The sequence below is a fragment of the Gavialis gangeticus genome, unplaced genomic scaffold (genome assembly GCF_001723915.1).
Source record: "Gavialis gangeticus isolate Ggan-Ray unplaced genomic scaffold, GavGan_comp1, whole genome shotgun sequence".
In the NCBI taxonomy this organism is placed as follows: domain Eukaryota; kingdom Metazoa; phylum Chordata; order Crocodylia; family Gavialidae; genus Gavialis; species Gavialis gangeticus.
In genome coordinates, this window is record NW_017729032.1 from 179,465,250 (window position 1) to 179,487,149 (window position 21,900).

Here is a 21,900-nt window from a genome sequence, read left to right on the forward strand (position 1 = left end):
CTTTCCTCTGGACACACCTGTGGAGGGTGAGTGTTCCCACCCTGGCAATTTGTGCCGCGGGGCGTAACACGGGTTTGTTAGTGACGGAGCGTGGGGTTTTGGGGGCCGCCTGCTCCCTTCCTCCCCCACATATCCCGCCCCTCAAAACGCTACCAGGCGTTACTCCTGCCTCTCTTCGTCCCTCCTCCTTATTGTCCCTCAGTACTTCTTCACACCTTGACAGGAAATCAGCGACTGTATTATCCCTTCCTGGCTTATACGCCACCCGGAATTGAAAAGGCTGGAGAGCCAGGGCCCATCGCGTGATACGTGCATTATCAGTCTTGGCTGCGTTCAGCCATCGCAACGGAGCATGATCCGTGACTAATTTGAACTCACGCCCCAGGAGGTAGAATCTAAAGTAATCTACTCCCCAGCGGCTCGCTAAGCATTCCCTTTCGATAGTAGAATACCTTTTTTCGTGGTCATTGAGCTGCTGGCTGGCGTAGGCTATCCGTCGCTCCGCTCCCTCTACCTGTTGGGATAACACCACTCCCAGGGCGTAAGCTGAGGCATCCGTCTGTAGCGTGAAAGGAAGGTCAAAGTTGGGTGTATGTAGCACAACGTCCTGGCACAAGGCCTTTTTTAGGTCTCCGAACGCCCTTAACCGTTTCTCTTTCCATTCGATGCTGCCTGTTTTGCGCCCTTTCGTGGTTTCGACTAGAGGGTTAGCTATCTCAGCGAACCCCGGGATGAACCTTCGATAATAGCTCGCCAGCCCAAGGAAGGCCCTCATTTGTTTCTTGGTCGTGGGTGCTACATAGTCCCAGATGGCCTTTACTTTGTCCATGAGGGGTTTTATGCAGCCTTGTCCAATCAGGAACCCCAGATACTTGGTTTCCCTTTTTCCTACGGCACATTTCTTTGGGTTAGCAGTCAAACCCATTTGCCTTAATTCTCGTAGAATAGCCTGGAGAGCTTTCAAGTGCTGCTCCCAAGTCTCTGTATATATTACAATATCGTCAATGTAGGCCGCAGCATAACTCTGATGGGGTGCCAGGACCCAGTCCATTAATCTTTGAAATGTGGCTGCAGCCCCATTCAGGCCGAAAGGCAACCTCTTAAATTCGAACAAACCCCACAGTGTGCCAAACGCTGTTTTGGGTTGATCCTCTTTTCTTACTGGGATTTACCAATAGCCCTTGGACAGGTCAAGGGTCGAAATAAACTTTGCCTGTCCTATGTGTTCTACCAGTTCATTGACCTGAGGCATTGGGAACACGTCGAACTGGGACACAGCATTTAATTTCCTGAAATCCACACATAGCCTTAAGCTCCTGTCCGGTTTTTCCACCGCTACCAGGGGACTATGCCATGGACTGCGAGAAGGCACAATAATCCCCTGCTCTAGCATTTTCTCGAGTTCCTTTTTTATGGGCTGAAGTCTATGATAAGGGATCCAGCACCACCTCTCTCTGGCTATCTGTCCCTCCTTAGTAATAATCTTATGCTCAACTCCAACCGCCCTTCCAGGCTGCTCGGTGAAGACATCCTTAAACTCCCTTATTAACTCCTGTAACTGGGAGAGCTGGTTACCTTGCAACTGTTTCCCCACTGATATTTGATCCCAAGGCTTGTCGTTTTCTTTATCGCTCCTAGTAGGTGCACCGGAACCAGCCATCTCGGGGTCATGTGAGATTAACAGGCCCTCAGGCTCATGCCATTCCTTTAAGAGGTTAATGTGGTATACCTGTTGCTCTTTTTTAGCCCCGGCCATAATATCTCATAGTCCACAGGGCCTGTCCTCTTAGTGATAGTAAAAGGTCCTTGCCAGCTTGCTACGAACTTACTGGTCACACTGGGCAATAAAACCAATACTTTCTGGCCCACCCTTAACTCTCTCAGCCTGCCCTGGCTGTCATACCTCTCTTGCTGCTTGTCCTGAGCTTGCTCTAAATTAGCCCGGGCCATTTCGGTCACTGCCCATAGTCGCTCCCTGAGCTCCTGTACATGTGTGGGGGCACCCTTCCCCGTGTCCAGTTCGGCCTCCCACCCTTCCCTTACTACATCCAGTAGGCTGGTGAGTATCCTAATGAGGCCTGGGGCGCATCTCTGATGGCGAAAAATAGTGGAACCATCAAGTTCCATTTTTTTGGTTCCGCCTGAGTGCATCGCCACAGCATACCCTTTAATGTTCCATTAAAGCGCTCTACCAGGCCATTGGTCTGGGGGTGATATACAGCGGTTTTTAAGTGACACACCTGCAGCACCTTGCATAAGGCTCCCAACACTGATGACATAAAATTGGTTCCCTGATCTGCTATGATCTCCTTTGGTATCCCAAACCTAGCCACCCACTTCATGAGCTCTTCGGCTACCTTGGGCCCTGTGACTGTTCTCAATGCGATAGCTTCTGGGAAACGCGTCGCATAATCGATCAGCACCAGCACAAACTGGTGTCCCCCTGCGGTCCGAGGCAGCAGACCAACCACATCTAGTGCCACCCGCGCGAATGGTTCCCGTATCACCGGCATTGATTGTAAGGGCGCCTTGGGGGGTTTGTAGGTGCTTACCCTCTGGCAGGCCTGGCAAGCTTTACAGTATCTTTCAATGTCCTCATACATACGGAGGCCAGAAACACCATCGCGCCAGGCGGGCCTCTGTCTTATATTTCCCCAGGGGGCCTCCTAGGGGGTTGTTGTGGGCTAGTCTCAGGAGCGATTTTCAGTAGGACTGGGGTATAACGAGCTGGACCACTTCCTCTCCCTCAGCCCTTCCTGCCTTTATCCTATACAATAACCCTCTTCTCAGTTCTACCCTGGGAATTGGCCTTTCCCGTTCGGGGAGGCCCTACCTGCTTGGCGAGTCGCTCTGTTTCCATCTCCTGGAACGGCAGCAGCTCTGGGTCACCCTCCTGCGCCTCTTGGAAACAACCGGTGTTGGTTAGAGCCTCCATCTCCGCCTCGCCTGTCCCTTCGAACTCGGTCCCTGCGAACCCGTCTCTTGGATCCTCGGACTGCTGAAGCGCGGCTATTATCTCATAGATCTCTGGCCAGTCCCGACCTAAGATCATGGGATACAAAATGCCCTCGTCTAGGCCCACCGGCATTTGTCATCTGGTGCCCCTTACTTGTATGTCCAGCAGTCATCTTTCAACATATGATTTCTGCTTATGAAGACAGAGCATGTGTACGCCGGGGCATCATCGGGCCTGTTGCCACTCCACCAGGGAGGGGCGTACCAGGGACTGGGCGCAGCCTGCGTCTACAACTGCCGTGATGGGGCGCCCCCCGACCCACACCCGAATTTCAGGTAAGGGCTGGATTCCTTCAGTTCCATGGCCTCTGACCCCACAATCCATCGCCTCTGTCTCAGTCGGTTCTTCTAGCCTCCTCCGATCATCAAGGGACTCTGTGCCCTTGGCCGGCCTGGCTCGAAGTCCCTGTGGGCAGTTCTTGACAAAATGCCCCTTCCGCCCACATAGGAAGCATGTCAGGTTTGTAGGGCTGCCCCTCCTTCTTCCCCTGCCTTCCTTGCCTTGCCTAACGAGTGAGCCTTTCCCTTTGGTCCCACTGTTTTTGTGGCAGTCGTCCTGGGCCATATCAAATTGCTCCGCTAACTGCAGGGCTTCCCTTGACGAGGGGGGGCAATGACACTTCACCCACTTCTGGGTATCTTCGTCTAGGTCTGATATGAATTGTTCCAGCAGGATCTGATCACATATCTCCTCCTTTGAGGCCGCCTCTGGTATAAGCCACTTGTTCAGTTCGTCCGCCAGGTGTTGCCATAGGATGCGAGGTGCCCTCGCTTCTCCCAGCTTTTCCTTTCGGAAGGCCTGGCGGTATCACTCCGGTGTAATATCAAGCCGTCTCAAGATCTCTGCTTTAACTTTGTCGTAATCCTGAGCATCCCCTCTAGACATTGCCCTGTATGCGTCTTGGGCTTGTCCGATCAGCAGGACCCCTAGGTGGCTGGCCCATTTTGACCTTTCCACCCCTGCTAAGGCCGTTCTCTCAAAGGTTTCAAGGAATGCCTCTGGGTCGTCTTCCCTGGACAGCTTTTGCATCCTGAAATCCCATGGCCCTCTCTGGGCCCACACCTGTTGTTGGAGCATATGTTCTTGTAGGCTCGTTTGCCTCATAGTCTGCTGCTGTTGCTGTTGCATAACTTGAGCCATTAAATTCATGGCCTGCTGCAATGATGGTGCTCCATCCAGGTTCCTAAGTCTCTGCTAGGAGGCCACTGTCGGCTTCCCGGCCAATGCACCAGGTGTCGGGGGGGGGTCCGAAGTCGTTGCTACTCGCCGTAGTCTCCACCCCCCTGATTTGGGGACCGTCCTCAGGGTACTTTATCCGGAGCCACTCCTCTGCAGGCTGGACGCCTCCGGACCGCCTGCCACAACTTTGATGACCTCCTGGTTCAGTGTTGATAATCCGGTGCGTGCCAGTCCACAGATGAGACTCCGGGGTCCTAGGGGTCCCATGTTGTCGAGGGCTCCTCCGCCCCTACACCCTCGCCCGTACCTCCATGGGGTTGAGCAACAGTCTGCTCAGCCCCCTTGTCAGAATATCATGCCCGGGATCCATAAATCAAAGCAGGAAAAAAACAACTTAACGTTAACAGCCAGGGATTCCCCGGAGCCTGGAGGCCGCCAGGACCTTTCGCGGGCCTCCCTGGTCCTTCCCTGTCCGCTGTGGGGCTACCACCCTCCCTCGGGCTTCTGTTTAAGTAACTGACTTGCTCCAGGGCTTGCGGGGTCCACTGGCCCCTCTCCATCGCAGCGGCGGCACCTTCCCGGCTGCGAGTGCCCCTCTATTAGAGGGGATACGGCTCGCCGGCTCTTGCCAAACCGAGCCGTTCTCACCGGCTCAGAACTGTCAGTGTCTGCGCTGGGGCGGTTGCCCCCCGGATCCCATGTCCCGTTGGGGTTTGCCCTTACCCCAGAAGGTCCTCCCGTGCCTACGGGCTACATTTCTCCGCGCCTGGGTGCTCCCTCCAACATCTGCACTGCCGCCGCTTGCTTCCGGTTCCTCCTCTTCAGCTGCCTTCGGCGTCTCCTTTATAGTGGACGGAACTGCCTCGGGGCCTTTCCTCCGGACACACCTGTGGAGGTTGAGTGTTCCCGCCCTGGCAATTTGTGCCGCGGGGCGTAACACGGGTTTGTTAGTGACGGGGCGTGGGGTTTCGGGGGCCGCCTGCTCCCTTCCTCCCCCACAGGACTCCTCATGTGCATTAAGTTACTGGATGTGTTTGTAGGGCTGAGTAACAGTTTTGTAATTGTGCTGCAGTATAGAACCAAATGAACAAGATGAACAACAGCCAAACTGATACAGATCAGCAAGTGTCAGACACTCCCTTATATTTTAAGCAATATATTATTCAAACAAGTCAAGTCACAACATTTACCCCACTTAGCCTTGGTAATTAAAAAAAAAAAGCTCAACAGGAAAACCTGTACAGAAACTGTTTTATCGAAATGAATAACTTCTGATCACTTTCCTACTAAGCTTATTTGTGCCATTTTAGTTGAGGACACAATCATACTGTACTAATTTTGATTGTTTTAAGCACAATTACCACAATATTTAATATTTTTCTTACAGGCCTAGTTCCCAATTATATGAGAATCTTAGCTTTCATTTTGTTTTTAAATATAACTTGTTGGTCTTCAAAATAGCACTCCCGAGAAAAGTTGAAAGCAAGGACTGTTATAGACTCCAAAAAAGAAAAGAAAAAAAAAAAAAGGTAAACAAGAAAATCCAAATTTATTCCTTTTCTCTAAATCTTATGAAAACTAATTTCAAGATTTTTGACTGGCTGCTGACCAAAGCATTTTGATCATTCAGGGTTGCAAATACTGCATTTGATAAGCACTGTAGGATGTTCCAGGTTCTACAAATGCTTCCAAGAACCCTTGACTGGTGTCGGCAACCTATTGCCCACAGGCCAGATCCAGCCCTTGGAAAAAAATTTTCAGAAGCAGAAAAGGATCTTGGAGTCGCTATTGACTCTAAGATGAACATGGGCTGCCAATGTGGGAACGCAGTCAGGAAGGCTAACCACACCTTGTCACGCATCCACAGATGCGTCTCAAGCAGGTCCAAGGAGGTGATCCTCCCCCTCTATGCGACATTGATCAGGCCGCAGCTGGAGTACTGCGTCCAGTTCTGGGCGCTGTACTTCAGGAGGGATGTGGACAACATGGAGAGGGTCCAGAGGAGGGCCACTCGCATGATCAGGGGGCAGCAGGGCAGACCCTATGAAGAGAAACTAGGGGACCTGAACCTGTTCAGCCTCCACAAGAGAAGGCTGAGAGGGGATCTGGTGGCCGTCTATAAACTTGCCAAGGGGCACCAGCAGGCAATGGGAGAGTCCCTGTTCCCCGGAGCACTACCAGAAGTTACAAGGAATAACGGCCATAAGCTGACTGAGAGTAGGTTCAGGCTAGACTTCAGGAGGCACTACTTCACGGTCAGGGCAGCCAGGAGCTGGAACCAGCTTCCTAGGGAAGTGGTGCTCGCCCCTACCCTGGGGGTCTTTAAGAGGAGGCTAGACACCTTGCTGGGGTCGTTTGACCCCAGCACTCTTTCCTGCCATGGTAGGGGGTCGGACTTGATGATCTGCTTAGGTCCCTTCCAACCCTACCAACTATGAAACTATGAAATTTTGTATCTGGCCTGCAGATGTGGGGCTTCAGCAGAGGGAATGAGGATCAGCTGCGGATGCTCCAATGCCACCATGGAGACAAGTGGAGATGGCAGTCGGGTCTTAGCACCTGCCCCCCACCCACCTGCAGCTTGGGGTGTGTCATTCCAGCCTGCAGCCTGAAAATGTTGCCTACCTCTGCCCTTCACAATTTGCATAGTTTAAAATCGCATAAAAAGTCAACAGAAATCTTGCTTCAGTAGCCATCTGTGCTTTCCTTCCCCTAGGAAGGAACTTTTGAAAGGAAGAGGAGCCAGCACAAAGAAGAGGAACACAAATACTCCAGTCTTGTTTCAGCCTGAGTCACAGAGAATACCAGCAGATGCTACAGCGTTAACAAGGTGGCCCCTGGGAGCTGGTTGTGGAACATACAAGCTCCTGTATCAGTTCATATTCCCACCACCTCACTGGTTGGCCCCTTTTCTCTTGTTATAAATAAAATCCAAAGCTGTTACCACAATGCAGGCTGGGCTAATGTGGACTCCTCAGTTATCAGATTAATATGGCAAGATGTCCAGATGAAACAAGTCAGGGTTCCCTTCGCCTAACCTAAAGTTCAGCTAGCAAAGATCAGCCTTCCAGCTGTACAGCTCTGGATTCAGAAATGTGTTCTTCTGTTGCAAAGCATTCCGACCAGCATGTTTTTGACACTATGGATTCCTGTTTGAAATCTCTGAGTTTATCTTGTGAATCATGGAGGTCTTTGCTCACCTGACTGCCAATATAGTGCAGCACCTCGTAACACCCTTAAAAGCATCTCACAGAACCTGGCTGAGAATTACTGGCTTAGAACAAACTTCATTTTATATTCTTTTGGGAGTACACTGATGTTACTGAGAATGTTACATTACAGTTTTTCTTAGGTTCAAAGGAAGAAAACAGGGCAGGACAGCACCTTAAAAACTATCTGGTTCAGAGAGGCACCTGCTTTTGCAGGTGACAGCCTACTTAGATGCTATGAATACTTCTTATGAAGTAGGCTGTTGCCTTTGAAAGCTTATACCTCTCTGAACCAAGTAATCTCCAAGGTGCAACCCTGCCCGGCCTTCTGCCTGACTCACATGGCTAACTCCCTCTCTTAGATTCAAAGGAGTAAACTCTGAAAAGAGAAATAAAAAAGCTGTCTTACAATACCACAAATCCTGCTGTTATGCTCAACTGTCTGTCTGTTCTCATGTGAGTACATTTTCAAAGCTGTGAATGGTTTTGTCTGCAAAATTCATGCCAGTTTCAACAGGAATCATGCAAACAAAACTCTGACAATTTTGACAATTTATCTTCAGGTTTTGACTAATGGTTTTGACTGATTTGAAGGCATATTAGAACTCCAACATTTTAAAAAACTTTGTATTTTGCAAACTAAAGAGGTGCCTAATCATTTTCACATTTCAGTACAGAATATAATGTTACAGTAGTAGTAGCTTAACAATCATCTGGTTATTAGAAGATATGAACATAAAATCTGTTGTACTGGGTCAAAGCAAAGGTCCACCTAACCCAGTATCTTATCTTCACCAGTGACAACTGGTAGATAAATAAGAGGAAGAGTATAAGAACCAGGACGTGTAGTGCGATTCATCCTGTGTCAGACATTCCCGGCTACCAACAGTGGGTTACATCCCTAACTATTGTTTAATATCTCCTCATGAATTAAGCCTTCATTAAGTCATCTATTCCCCTTTAAAATGCAGTTATATTATTGCCATACATTAAACCCTGTGGGAACAGGTTCTACATGTTAATTACGTGTTATATAAAAAAAAAATTCCTTTTGTTTGTTTTAAACCTGCTGTCTAATCATTTCATTGCAGGCACCCTAATGCTTATATTATCAGACTTGGTAAAGAACAGCTCTTTATTCACTTTTTTCAAGCGATATGAATTTTCCATAATTTAATAGACCTTTATCATCTCTCCTCTAGCTTGTCCCTTTTCCAAGATATAGAGCCTTTTCAGCCTCACCTGGTACAGAAGCTATTTGTTTCCAAGTCCTCATTTGAAATCTTTGTTTTCAGTTATGCCCCTAATGATTCCTAATATTTTATTTGCCTTTTAAATGCTACTGAAAATGTTTTTTGATTTGTCTGATGTTTTTAAAAAACTCTCCACAAGTAACCCAATGCGTCTTCCCTGAGTTTTAATAGCTAATTCAGTGCTCATTACTGAGTGTATGTACCATTCCAGTTATCCCCTTCCCCCTGATATATATTACGCTGCATTTCTCACAGTTAAATATCCCCTACCACTTAACAGGCTACTCACTCAATTTTCTGAGATTTTTTTATTAATTCCATCTACTACTGAGTGGCTTAACATTTACAGTAAAACATTTCTAGGATTTAGATTCCTCTTTTTCTTGGTGAGTTTTTTCCCGTTTTCTTGAAATTCCAGATCACCTGTGAAGTTTTCCAATTATGAGATTATTCCATATTCTTTTCAACATTATAAGCATTTTCTTCCAGAATTCTACCTAAGAACACTTAGATGATATCAGGTGTATGAATACAACTTTAGATTAGAGAGATAAGGGACTGATTTAAAAAGACCACACACATACATAATACTGAAACCACACATAATTTATTAAATCCATAACATTTTAAAAATCTCATCCTTAAATTTTCAAATATTTTGAGATAGATACCATCAAATATAGAGCATAGGAAATTGTTCTAACAACTGACTTGTAATGAACACATATATTTGATAAAATACGATATATTTTACATGGGGGGAAATGAATCCTGCCAGCAACTTGCTTTATTCTCCATGATATTTTATTAAACATATCTGTATTTTGATAAGAGCTCTGTCCTCCATCTTCTAGCATCTCCTTACCTTTCTACAGTAAAATAACCATAATGCTTATCTTTTACTCATAAGAACATTAATTTGTGGCTACTGCAAATACTACAAAATCATAAAATCAGCATGAACATTTTATTTATTTATTTTTACCAGTGGGAGTAGATGGACAGTATGAAAGAAAATATCTATTGAAACAATAAATATGCTGAATATGGGCAATAGACATGTCTTCTGCCCCTGACATACGTTTCAGCCCTGGGTCTTGAACTGGACCCAGGACTGTCAGAGCTGGATCTGACAATCAGCTGATTACTGGACCTGGCCCTGTCAGCCCCAGGTCTGGAACCTGTTGGAGGGAGCAGAATTAGGGGAAGGAGGGCACTCTGGATCCAGACAGAGAAGCTCCTCACCTGATCTGCAGGGCTGGGCTGGGGCAGCTCAGCAAGGCTGCAACTAGGATCAGAGAACCACAAACATGCAGGTTTGGCCCGGCAGAGGGCACAATGTTTGAGATCTGGCATAACATTTTTCCAATCTCAATCATGCCATTGTTTGAATGTCTGCCAGGGGCCTTCATTAACTAAGCAGATACAGTCTTTAATTCAACTAAACATATAGAAAGAAAATCAGTACTTACAACAGGTTTCTTTGTATTTGTGTCAAATTCTGTAGAATTTGCATCTGGAAAACAAACCAAAACCAAAACCAAAACCAAATCAGCACACGCATCACACATTTTCACCATCCCAGATACGCTACATTCATTTTATCAGTTCTGTGGGCTTTTAGGATTCGATTGGGCCTCTAGGCCTGGCCCAATAAAGGAACGGTAACTAAGTTGCAACTTCAAGAGGAATAATGTTGTCAAGACTCATCTGAATTACAGTTCATTCTCCTGTCTCTTTCTGACTCTTGGGAACAGTAGTTTATTGCTGGCCTAAATCCACATTAAGTTACTATCCCATGAAACAGTTTGGCTTGTCTGGCCAATGAGTGGATAGGGGAAGCCAGCACTCCACCCATTCCCCATCCATCTATATTACCTGCCCACCTGCTCCAAGAGAGTATATTATTTGCTATACCATGTAGTCCTCTGCCCCGGAAATAAGTTCTGGGTTGTTTGCATAAAGGTAAAGGGAAGTGCACATATGCAGTTAAACTAACAGCTTAGCTCCTAGGAAATGGTCACTGTAATCTAAATTCATCACAATGTGACTTAAATAACATACAGTTAATGTAAGCAATAAGGCTTTCTTCTAAATCAACCAAATAATAGGATATTGAACTCACCTTTCCAGTTTAAACAGTTTCTTGCAAACTCCACAACAGCCAGCTGCATCCCTAAGCAAACTCCTGCAAGAAAGAGAAAAAAATAGTTTCACGAGAGAGAGAGAGAAGACCATATAAATGTTCAGGCTTTAGAATCAGCCTCGCACCAGGCTTTAAAATGCCCTTAGTTTCCACATCCTGATACTCACTTGTATATATGATTTGCATATATACAATTTCTTAGGTTTGGGGACTTCAGAAAATTTGAACAATAATAGGAATTTACTATTCACTAATCTCTCACAATGCTAGAACTAGGGAATATGCAATTAAATTATTAGGCCCCAGATTTAAAACAAACATATTACCCACCATTCATAATTAACAGGCTGCATTCATTGGTATGAAAAAATATTTTAGAGGCCTATAATTTAAACATTTTCAAAAGAAAACTGGACAGCTTAGGGGAGAACAAGGGTGATATTTGTGGTGGGTATCTGCTATAGACCACTAGACCAGAAGGATGAGGTGGGTGAGGCTTTCTTCAAACAGCTAGCAGAAGTTTCCCAACCACAGACCCTGGTTCTCATGGGGGACTTCAATCACCCTGACATCCTCTGGGAGGGCAACACACCAGTGCGCAGGCAATCCAGTAAGTTTTTGGAGAGTATTGGGGACAACTTCCTGGTGCAAGTGCTGCCAAGCAGGGACCATGCTCTTCTTGACCTGCTGCTCACAAACAGGGAAAAAATGGTGGGGAATGTAAAAAAGGATGGCAACTCGGGCAGTACTGACCACAAGATGACTGAGTTCAGGATCCTGAGGAATGGAAGAAAGGAGAGCAGCAAAGTAAGGATGCTAGCCTTCAGAAAAAGCAGACATCAAGTTGTTCAAGGAACTGATAGGCAGGATCCCCTGGGAGGCCAGTCTGAGGGGGAAAACAGGAAAAGCTGACTGTATTTTTAAAAAAACCTTACTGAGGATGCAGAAGCAAGCCATCCTGATGTTCAGGAAGGCTAGCAAGCATGGCAGAAGACCAGTTTGGTTTAGCAGGAAACTCTTCAATAAGCTAAAAACACAAAAAAAAAAGCTTACAAGTAGTGGAAACCTGGATAAATGACTAGGAAGCAGTATAAGAGTATTGCTGGGACATGCAGGGATGAACTCAGAAAGGCCAAACTGCAATTGGAGCTGCAGCTAGCAAGGGATGTGAAGGGTAACAAGAAGGGTTTCTATAAGTATGTCAGCAACAAAAGGAAGATCAGAGAAAGTGTCGTCCCTTACTGAATGAGGGAAGCAACCTAGTGACAGATAATGAAGAAAAGACTGAAGTGCTCAATGCCTTTTTTTACCTGTCTTCACAGGCAAGGTCAGCTTCCAGTCTACTGTACCTAGTGACACAGTTTGAGGAGGAGGTGAGCAGCCAACAGCAGTGAAAGAACAGGTTAGGGACTACTAAGAAAAGCTGGATGTGCCAAGTCAATGGGGCCAGATGTGATGCACCCGAGGGTGCTGAGTGAGTTGGCTGATGTGACTGCAGTCATTGGCCATTATCTCTGAAAACTTGAGGCAATCAGGAGAAGTCCCCAGACAATTGGAAAAGGACAAATATAATCCATCTTTATGAAAGGGAAGGAGGATCTGGGGACCTACAGATCAGTCAGCCCCACCTTGACTTTAGCAAGGCTTTTGATGCAGTCTCACAACATTCTTGCAAGCAGGCTAAACAAGTATGGGTTGGATGAATGAACTCTAAGGTGGACAGAAAACTGGCTGGACTGTCAGGCTCAAAGGATAGTAAATCAATGGCTCAATGTCTAGTTGGCAGCTGGTATCAAGTGGACTACCCCAGGGGTTGGTGCTAAGGCTAGGCTTGCTCAATGTCTTCATCAGCAACCTGGAAAATAGGATAAAGTGCACTCTGAGCAAGTTTGCAGATGACACCAAGCTGAGAGGAGCAGGAGATATCCTGGAGGGTAGGGCTAGAATTTAGAGTGACCTCTGCAAGTTGGAGGATTGGACCAAAAGAAATCTAATAAAGTTCAATAAGGACAAGTGCAAAATCCTGCACTTAGGATGGAACAATCCCATTCCGGTACAGGCTGGGGACCAACTGGCTAAGCAGCAGCTCTGCTGAAAAGGACCTGGGGGTTACACTGGACAAGAAGCTGTATATGAGCCAAAAGTGTGTCCTTCTTGGCATGAAGGCTAATGGCATACTGGGCTGCATTAGTAGGGGTGTTTCCAGTAGACTGAGGAAAGTGATTAGTCTGCTCTATTCAGCACTGGTGAGGCCACATCTGAAGTACTGTGTCCAGTTTTGGGTCCCCCACTATGGAAAGCATGTGGACAAATTGGAGAGAGTCCAGTGGAGGGCAACAAATATGGTTAGAGGGCTGGGGCACATGACTTCTGAGGAAAGGCTGAGGGAACTGGGCTTACTTGGACAAGAGAAGACAGAGGGGATTTAACAGCAGCCTTCAACTACCTGAAGCGGAGTTCCAAAAAGGACGGAGTTAGACTACTCTCAGGGTGGCAGATGACAGAACCAGGAACAATGGTCTCAAGTTGCAGCAAGGGAAGTTTAGGTTAGATATTAGGAAAACCTCTCTCCCTAGTAGGGTAGTAAAGCACTGGAACAGGTTACCCAGAAAGGTCACAGAATCTCCACCCTAGGCGGTTTTTAAGACCTGGCTAGACAATGCCTTGGCTAGGATGATTTAATTCAGGAGGGTCCTGTTTTGAGCAGGGGAACAGGACAACTAGAAGTATAACCTCCAATTTGGGACAGGTCAGTTTGGACAGATCCTGCAAAAATACACTTTCCTTTAGCAGCCATTCTTTACCATCACAAGATACAGGTCATTGGGCTAGATGGTAAGGCTGCGCAAAGCTTCGGTAGCCAATTCAATTCGGAGGAGATTCGGCCTGATTCAGGGGCTGAATCTCTGAATCCAAATTGAATCAGAAGACCCATGAAAAGGTCCGAATTGAATCGGCAGCCTCCAAAACACTTTGGATATTCGGGCGGTCCCCACTCTCCGCTGCAGGGAGCTAGATCTGGGCTCCAAGCCAGTAAGTAGAGGGCAGGGGGGCTAGAGGAGAAGGGAAGGGACTATGGGGGGGACCCCCAGCCAGCCCCAGCCCCCACTTGCTCCTCCAGCTCCGGGACAGCGCGTGGCATCCTGCCAAACCACACTGCACCCACATGATGTGACAGCTACCGCACAGGGAGGGGGGGCAACCCCCACTGCCCCACGCTGCATGGGGGGGGGCTCTGCCACTAGTCCCCAAAGGCTCTGATCACTGCTGCGGCAGCCAGTGAGTGCGGGCCTTGTTTTCGGGTCTTTTAAGTGCCGCGATGCTGGGGCTGGGAGAAGCAGCCATGGGGTGAGGTGCTGGGGGGAGCAGGCAGGGGGTTGGGCCCCACTCGCCACCACCACACCCCCGCCGCCTCTTTGATTCAGAGGAGATTCAGCCCAATTAAAAAAAATAATCAACTTTAAATCGTTAACACCCAATTATATTTTCTAAGAGTAAAGGTCTTACCTAGAAAAGGCTTTTTCTTTTTTCTTGCCCAAGAGATTGCTTGAAGTTTGCCCTCGGTTCCTCTAAATCCAAATCCTCCTGGGACCAAAATGCCACTGTAACAAAATTCATACATAAAATGACTGAGATGCAATATAAAACCAAAAAGGAAATCCACACGAGTCAGTTAGGAACCTGTCACGCTAAAATTGAATGTGCATGGTGTTATGAGACGCATCATATTTTGTATAACCCCAGGGTGCAATGCTGCGAGATCTTTGACAAAAACACACTTTATCAACCTTATAAATATCTTGTAATTTTGCAAAATATTTCAATGTTTATATAACAACCTTGCAAAAAGTGTCATGAAAATACACTAACACATGCACAAAGGCAGACGAACTCTGAGTAGAGGCAATATCTTTTATTAGACCAACTAAATAGTTGCAAAAAAGTTGTTCTTTGTGAGCTTTCAGACACACATGCCTTTCATCGGGCAAAAAAAAAAAGAAAGAAAGAAATTGAAAATGGTGAGAGAAATTAAAAATGGTCAGAAATCTCTCAGGTATGAAAAAAGTCAGCCTTTGAAAAGCTGTTCTGCAGGAATGCAAATTTAGAGGAGATGCAGGGAACTAAAGCAGGATATTTACCTGGAGGTAACAGATGCCAGACAGGCTGAAGGAGGCCATACACTTGATGTTAAAATTTTAGTCCAGATTGTTGAAATTGGCTTTTTTCTTCTTCTTCACATTGTGAAGTTTCCATTTCAAACAGCAAAATGTGACATCTTCCATATTTTAGGGATCTAGGCTGTGACTGTGTTGGTCTAAGCACAAAGGCAGACAAACTCTTTGGGTAGAGGCAATATCTTTTATTAGACCAACTAAATAGTTGCAAAAAGTTTCAAAGACTGGCTTTTTTTCATACCTAAGAGACTTCTGACCATCTTTAATTTCTCTCACCATTTTAAATTTATTTTTTTTGTCTGATGAACGACTTGTGTACCTGAAAGCTTGCAAAGAACAACTTTTTTCCACTATTTAGTTGGTCAATTTCAATGTTTTTTATAATCTATTTGATGTTTGATACACACTTAAAAACTAGTATGTTCCTCTATATATAATATATATACAATTATATAAAATATGTATATAGATATTATGAATATGCTACATAAGGCTGTTGTGTATTATGTAAAAATATTATTGTATTTATTCACATTCAGTACACCTTGCCCCCCCAAAAATTAACCCTTTAAAATTGGGGTATATCTTTTAAGATAGGAATCTGACTTCCACACTGGAATGGAGACATGGAGATACTAGACTAGTTGCTGGTGGCTGTGCTGGGCTTCATACTCCATAGAGGATGTGTAGAGTCCACTCATTAGTGTCACTCATCCTCTACCTGCAGCACCACAGCTTCATGTTTAACCTTCTCACAGCTGTTGCCAAATCAGCAGAAGCTTTTGGCTGCATGTCGCTAGAACCATTCAGCCATGGTAAGCCAGGCATTCAGACACAGTAAGTAAGCCCAGACTGTGGAAGTTAAGATTCTAGGCAAATCTTTTTTTCTTCATTCTGTCTTCATCTCAAAAGGGGACATGTCTTATATAAGTAAATAGGTATATATATAAAAATCTTTAATTGTAGTTTTCATGTTGTAAGGGATTTGGCTAACAAAAAAGACAAAGCATAACTAACCTAAGGGGGAATGAAAAACTCAGTTAGAAGAAAATAATACTACACAAAACTGAATCATCCATTAAACTTTGTATACTGAATACCTGATGGCACTTACTCTGCTTTGCATAACTTTTGCCATGCCTGGTGGTATTTTACTGGGTTTTCAACTTCCGTGCAATGCTCAAGCTCTATTGAGTCTATATACTAAAAAAGAAAAATGTGCATCAAAACCTCATTTCCTTCCACAGAAAGAAGCATTTTGTATTGAATAACAAGCATCTATAGCATCAGACAAGCCTGAAACACTTCAAATTAGTCTACTGAAAAATCTGGATATGAAATGCTAGCGAAGGCCCTGAGATTGCAAGTAAATCTATCCAGCTCATAAAGAATTCCTTGCTATCCAACTGTAAATCTGTTTTCCCTTTACTTTCCTTTCAGGATAAGCTAGACCTCTGAGACTATGTGCAGAAGAACTCCTTATGAGTTGCCTCAAGATGGCAACTCTACAGAGTAAGTCACAGCCATAGTCCTCTTTCAGGGAGACTTCACACCAGATTTTCATCATTTGCTGATGTTCACTGAGAAAGAAAGAATGGACAAGAAATTTGGGCACTGGACTCAGAAAAGCTGGGTTCAATTCCTAGTTCAGCCACAATTCTCCACTGTAATCCTGGGCAAATAATTCAGTCACAAACAACTCTCACTCATCCAACTGGAGTTAGGCTGATCTAAGTGTTGATCTGTGCAGATGTTCAGGGAGGTTAAATAGGGCAAAAAACAACCAGCGTAATTTTACTTAGTTCACCTGAGGAGGTGGACTAAATTACATTGAGAATAAGTTAGCCCAGAGACGAGCAAAGTCCAGCCCATGGACCGGATCCAGCCAGCAGCATACTAATTTTCCCAGCAGCCCCTGCCCACATAGCTAGGGCTGATTTCCATGGAGACCCCAGGCACAGCTCTGCTGTGATAGAGCAAGGCTGAGGTTGCTATGGAGACCAGCTCCAGCCATGCTAGCAGAGCACGTGGCAGGGCCTAGGGCTGCTCTGGAGCTGCTGGGATCTTGCAGCGGGGCAGTTTGGTTGGGGCCAGGACAGAGCCGCAATATGCAGCCTGCATGCTCCAGGCAGGGGCATGCATGCAGCAGATTGCAGCTTTGTCCCGTCTTGGGCCCATGCTGTCATCACTGAAAGGAACCGGAGCAGATCTGCAAGCCGCTGCATGCGTGCCCCTGTCCGGAGCATGTAGACTGCAGATTGCAGCTGTGCCCTGGCCCTGACCAAGCTGCCACTGCCACAAGTTCCCAGCAGCTCTGGAGCAGCTCCCTGCCCTGCCCTACCACATGCCCCACCAGTGCGGCTGGGGCCAGTCTCCATGGAAACCCCAGCCTTGCACTATCACAGCAGAGCTGTGGCTGGGGTCTCCATGGAAACCAGCCCTAGCTATGTGGGCAGGGACTGCTGGGAAATGGAGTCCGGCTGCCAGCCAGATATGTCATTTTGCCATCCCCTGGGTTAGCCCAATCTACTGAATATCTGCATATTCAGACCACAGTCCCTGAGCTGGAAATGCCCAGCCATCTGCCCAAGGTCCAGGGCTATGCTTTGCCTGCCCCCCAGTCCCCTCCCACAAACCCAACTGAACTATTTTTAGCCCCACAATCCCCCCACCCACAGACACAAAGATGAAGTTATCTGAGGTCTATTTGTTTTCTTTTTTCACACTTCACAAATATTATACAATACAAATAGAAGCCGTTTTTATTGCACACATATAGTATTCTTTATTTGGTTAGATGGTTGAAAAGGGGAGCTAACTAATCATACAGTTAAAATTAATTCTGGTTTCACTGTCACATGCATTGAGTCAGTACATTTATAACTGTTTCAACAACATTTTAGGTTTCATTCCTCAAATATGTAGGGTATATGTTATGAATTGAGTATCGCAATATTGTATTATAACTGCTTTAGGACACAGGAGGCAGGAACACAAATGCTTAGCAGAAGCTCTAGAAATGAAATAGCTCTGGGAAAACTTTACCACTAATTCTGAATTAGATCCTGCAAACACCTGCGCATGTGTTTACCTTTATTCACACAAGTAGCTCCACTGAAATCCCTGAGTTGATGGGTACATGTAAAGCTAAACACGTGCTTGCAGTATTGGGGCTCTTGCCATCTTTGTTCAAAGGGAATAAGACTTGTTTAAATACAACATGAAAAATAACCCCTATTCAAAAAAAACCAGCACAAGATATAAGCAATATCTAAAACTCAGGGTTTTAGATGGGGTGTAAAAGATGTAGACTTAATCCTGGCCTGTTACATAGCTGGCCTCATATCAAATAAGATCCTTGAACCGCTGCATAAATAATTTATTTTCCAACCAATACAATGACTGCTATGAAGTCTCAAACTCTGCCAACACTCAGCAGACAGAATGTTTATAGTGAGTAAGGGTTCTAGCACTATATGCCCCACAGTGATCAGGGTTATTCAGCAAGAGGACAGTGCCCACAAAAATTGAGCAAAGCAAGTGTATACGAGGAGTGTGAAATATTTGCAAAAAGAAACAATAATTTGTGCTGTTGTATCTAAGTAGGGTCCTTTAGACTTGAATACTTACTTTTCTGATGATGATGATGACAATAAAACCTTTGATTTATGATAAATGAGAGTTTCATCATTCCAGCAAAGCTTTGGAACTGGATCAGAGTAAGCACAAAGCTTGTATGTACTATGCATCAGAAATGAAAATGATCTTTTCTCAAGTGCCTGTTTCACTTACTAAGACTGCTCACTTAATCTCAGATCCTCTGCCAAATTAATCTGAGGGTGGAGATGGGAGGGGTACCTTGAGGCAACTGCTACTAAAACAATTCAAGTCAGTGGATCCTCAGTTAATAAGGCTGTATCGCTCCAAGCAAAACAAGATGATAATTCAAAGCACATCAATTACTGTATCCTAAGCCTAATGCCAAGGGCAGTCATTGCTAATTTAACATCTCTTCCCAGATGAACACCTATATAGGATCATAGCAAAGTAGAGCTAGAAGGGACCTCACAAGGTCATCTAGTTCAGCCTGCTATAAAAGGCAGGATCGTCCCCTTACTAAAGCATCCCAACCTGCTCTTGAAAGTTTCCAGGGATGGAGATTCCACAACTTCTCTTGGTAGGCTGTTCCAATGCAATTCCACCCAACTTGGTGCGATTCACCAATTTGCAAAGCATGCACTTAATCCCTCATCCAAGTAACTAATGAAGATGTTAAACAATATCAGACCCAAGACAGACTACACAGCATGGGACACCAGAGCAATCATAAAGCATATGATTTAAGTGCCACATGATTGCTCTGGTGTCCCAAATTGTCTAGTTCAAAATGGAACCCCAGGCCAGAAAATGCAAAGCAACAAGATGACTGGTAGCTAGAGAACAGCATGGAAGAGCAATTAAGAATAGGATGCAACTGTAAGGCAAATTACTGTATTGTATATCAGATGCTTACAGAGAGCAGTCATCAGTGAGACTTGCTGGATTGATGCCCAACCTCTACAGGAAAAATTGTGGCAGTAGTTAGGGGTTCAGAGTTCAGTTCCTGGCCCTGTGAGTGACAGGCTCCAAACCCTTACTTCAGTTCTCATTTATAAACTAATAGTGTTTGTAAAGTGGTTTGAGATACTCTGATGGTGTTACATCAGGACTAAGGTATTATCGGACTAGAGATAGGCCAAGGCAGTGAAAGGAAGGAAATGCTATACTGGATCAGACTAGCGGTCAGTCCAATGAAATGTATCAGCAGCAGTAGAGAAAACACGATGTCCTAAAAAATTAGCTGCCTCCAAGGGCAGTTTCCTTCTACCTCTAATAGTTAAAAGGTAGCTTAATCCCTACAGCACAATGAAATTAGAGTTTGTTTCTTCTTCGGTATTTACCATTATACCTCCTGATAATCTTGATAGCAAGATTCAAGAAAGAATAACATACGACTAAGTTCTTAGCCTGAGATACATTTTGTAGCTATCAATTCAACACATTAATTCTGTACTACCTCAAAGACACTTTCTTTTCATAGGGCCTGAATTTTTCACCACTTAATTTCACTAAACTTTGTCTTTTTCTTAATAGTGATATAGAAAGATATTTCACCTTTTAAATTTTGAGCACGAAAATGTTTATTTGTTTGGGTGCTTTGTAATTTTCAGGTTCAAAATTGAACCGTCTTCCACAATGGCATTTGATCCGTTATGAAAATTTGGTCTCTTAACATCTCATGTTTATACTAAATTAGATCCTAATAGCTGTAGGCTGCCTAATGCAGATGCATAACTGTGTAATTCTTTATATGCAAACTGTTTAGTGAAAAAAAATCACTCTTATTTAAAAAAGAACTATACAACTTTAGTAGTAAGCTTGCAAATACTAAATTAAAAAAAAACAAAGTGCCTAGAGACAAGAAACAAAACAAGTAGTTCTTTCTTTCCGTCGTGTACTTACATGCCACACAACTAATAACTGAACACCTCTCAGTCAACATTATGCCACGTCTCTTCTTTCCTGATCTAGGAAGGATATAGGATCCAAGAATGATATAGGAGGGCTATATTTGGCCTGTCCCTTTCACCAGTGAGGGGTGACTGAATCATACCTGCGTCTCATCCTCTCCTTTTTCCAACTGCTCTGAAGGAGCTTGCAATCCCAAGGACCCTTGAGAGTGCACTGGGACTGGGACTACCTGACCCACACTCAGACACTGTCCTTTCCCCCTTCCTGCACCCCCACAAAGGCCACATGCAATCTAGCCTATGATCATTGCTCTGGATTATTTATCTGAAGTCACTTAGAAATCAAACACCTAAGTATTCCATACATTTCTGATACAGTATTTTCCTTTGAAGGGACAGATTACTAACATTTTGCTAAACCACAGGCTGTTGAAATTTCACCAATATTCCTAAACTAATGTTCCTAACATTCCCACAGACCCTGGAATATGCTCTTTCCAGACATGAGACTTGGCAATGGAAGCAAAAAGTTTCATGATAAAAATAGCTGCTATCACATTTTCAGATTCACTGAAACTTTCAATAACACACACACGCACACACACACGCACACGTCAGAACTCGTCACAGTCTTAAACGATCCTTTAACTGAACACTTACTTTTCTGACATACTTTAAAGTTAGGGTCAAATTCTGATACCCTCATTCAAGCTGAGTAGCATCTTGCCCCATATATATAATCCCAATGGAACAAATGGAACCACTGTCAAAATAAAGTATTACTCAACATTAGGTAAAGGTATCTGGTTTTGGGGTTCCCCCTCCCCTTTTGGGCCAATTCTGTAAATATGTACTTCAAACTGTAATGCTAATATAACCAAGCGGAAAAAAGGCATAGGTCTTACCAAGGCTAGGTGACTCATTAGGCTAAACTAGTTAAGGATGCCAGTTTCTGTAGCCAACACCACACAAAGTGTAATGGCCAACGTCACATCTAACCGCCTTTGACTTCCCAGCTTGTCATCTCATCAGTATCAATAAGCTCTACTTTTGGTAGTAGGCATTTGCAGATGAAGAGTCCTTGCACAGCAGGTCCATTACTACAACACCGTACTGCTAAATTTTTGAACTTGTGGAGAAACCCACAGGCCAGGTGTCATGGCCCCATGTCCTGAATCAGGCCAGCACCTGGGATCAGTCTCAGGCACATGGGGTCAGTCCACAAGCAGGATCTAGCCCACTCATAGTCTCATAGTTTCTAGGGTCAGAAGGGACCTGAGCAGATCATCTAGTCCGACCCCCTGCCATGGCAGGAAGAGCACTGGGGTCAAATGACCCCAGTAAGGTGGTCATCCAACCTCCTCTTAAAAACCCCCAGGGTGGGAGCCTGCACCACCTCACTTGGAAGCTGG

At 45.1% G+C, this 21,900-nt stretch overlaps 1 protein-coding gene across 4 annotated transcripts in view; it reads right to left on the reverse strand.

Moving 5' to 3' along the window:
* Positions 1 to 21,900, reverse strand: part of CTPS2 (CTP synthase 2) — a 179,660-nt gene that overhangs the window by 127,666 nt on the left and 30,094 nt on the right. For all 4 annotated transcript variants that reach the window (XM_019524809.1, XM_019524810.1, XM_019524811.1 and 1 more), the window contains 4 exons: positions 16,093 to 16,181; positions 14,311 to 14,405; positions 10,783 to 10,845; positions 10,130 to 10,173 (listed from right to left, as the gene is read on the reverse strand). In XM_019524809.1, the coding sequence (XP_019380354.1) occupies positions 10,130 to 10,173; positions 10,783 to 10,845; positions 14,311 to 14,405; positions 16,093 to 16,181 (291 nt within the window). The remainder of the gene's footprint in view (positions 1 to 10,129; positions 10,174 to 10,782; positions 10,846 to 14,310; positions 14,406 to 16,092; positions 16,182 to 21,900) is intronic.